General features: G+C 53.4%; 1 protein-coding gene across 1 annotated transcript in view; it reads right to left on the minus strand.

The window, feature by feature from the left end:
* Positions 1-1,094, minus strand: part of LYPD5 (LY6/PLAUR domain containing 5) — a 7,313-nt gene extending 6,219 nt beyond the window's left edge. Inside the window, exon 1 of the mRNA XM_017502342.2 lies at positions 950-1,094. Within this exon, the coding sequence (XP_017357831.2) occupies positions 950-1,013 (64 nt within the window). The 5' untranslated portion in view covers positions 1,014-1,094. The remainder of the gene's footprint in view (positions 1-949) is intronic.

Raw genomic sequence — 1,094 nt, forward strand, 5'->3', positions numbered from 1 at the left:
CCAGCCTGGGTGACAGAGAGAGACCCTGTCTCAAAAAATTAAAAAAAAAAACAAAAAACTGAGCACATATACACAGAGATAAATATAGGCCTACAAATCACAAGACACACAAACACAGACTCAGATACACAAAATTACACACACATCTCTTTCACAAAGAAAGCAAACTCAGACCCACAGAAGCATTTGTTCGGACTGAAAGTTTGAAACCCATGCAGAGAAACACACACAAGCACAGAGACCCACAGGACACGCTGAACCTGAACACATACAGAAACCAAGCTCTCTCCCACTGATGAGCAGAAGCACACACACTTAGTTGTGTGCAGGAATAGCGTTTCTCCCTTTCTAATTCCCTGTCTGTAATCGCTGCCATTCTGAAATGAGTATGTTTCTGTCCTAGTCCACAGTGGGGGTAGAGGTTGCCTGAAGATGAAGCCAGGGTTCCTGCCAGTTCTGGAAACAGTCCTGGTGCTCCCTGGAAATACCTTTGAATTGGGGGTTGGGCAAAGAAGAGAAGAAAGGCTGGGATGGTAGGAAGAGAGACACCGGGAAAAATGGCTGATGGAAGAAGAGCAAAGGCAGGGAAGAGAAATGAAGATGACATAGCCTCCGGGCCCCCACCCACCAAGACCCAGGAGTCCAGGTCTCCAGCCCCCTCCTCTCTCAGACCGAGGAGTTCAGGCCCCAGCCTCCTCCTCCCTCAGATCCAGGAGTCCAAGCCACTAGCCCCCTCCTCCCTTAGACCAGGAGTCCAGGCCCCCAGCCCCTCCTCCCTCAGACCCAGGAGTCCAGGCCCCCAGCCCCTCCTCCCTCAGACCCAGGAGTCCAGGCCTCCAGCCCCTCCTCCCTCAGATCCAGGAGTCCAGGCCCCTAGCCACTCCTCCCTCAGGCCCAAAAGCCCATGCCCCCAGCCATGGATTCAGTACTGGATTCAGAAGTTTGGTACCTGTCAGGCAGAGCGTAGTCCCAAAGAGGCAGAAGAGAATGACTCTGGGGACCCCCATTGCCATTGCTGAGCTGGGCCACCTGGGACAGCGCCTCCCACAGTGATGTGCTGCCTGGCTGGTTCCCTCTACTGAGTCCTAAGCATC

The sequence above is a fragment of the Cebus imitator genome, unplaced genomic scaffold (assembly GCF_001604975.1).
Source record: "Cebus imitator isolate Cc_AM_T3 unplaced genomic scaffold, Cebus_imitator-1.0 Scaffold296, whole genome shotgun sequence".
Taxonomy (NCBI): Eukaryota; Metazoa; Chordata; class Mammalia; order Primates; family Cebidae; genus Cebus; species Cebus imitator.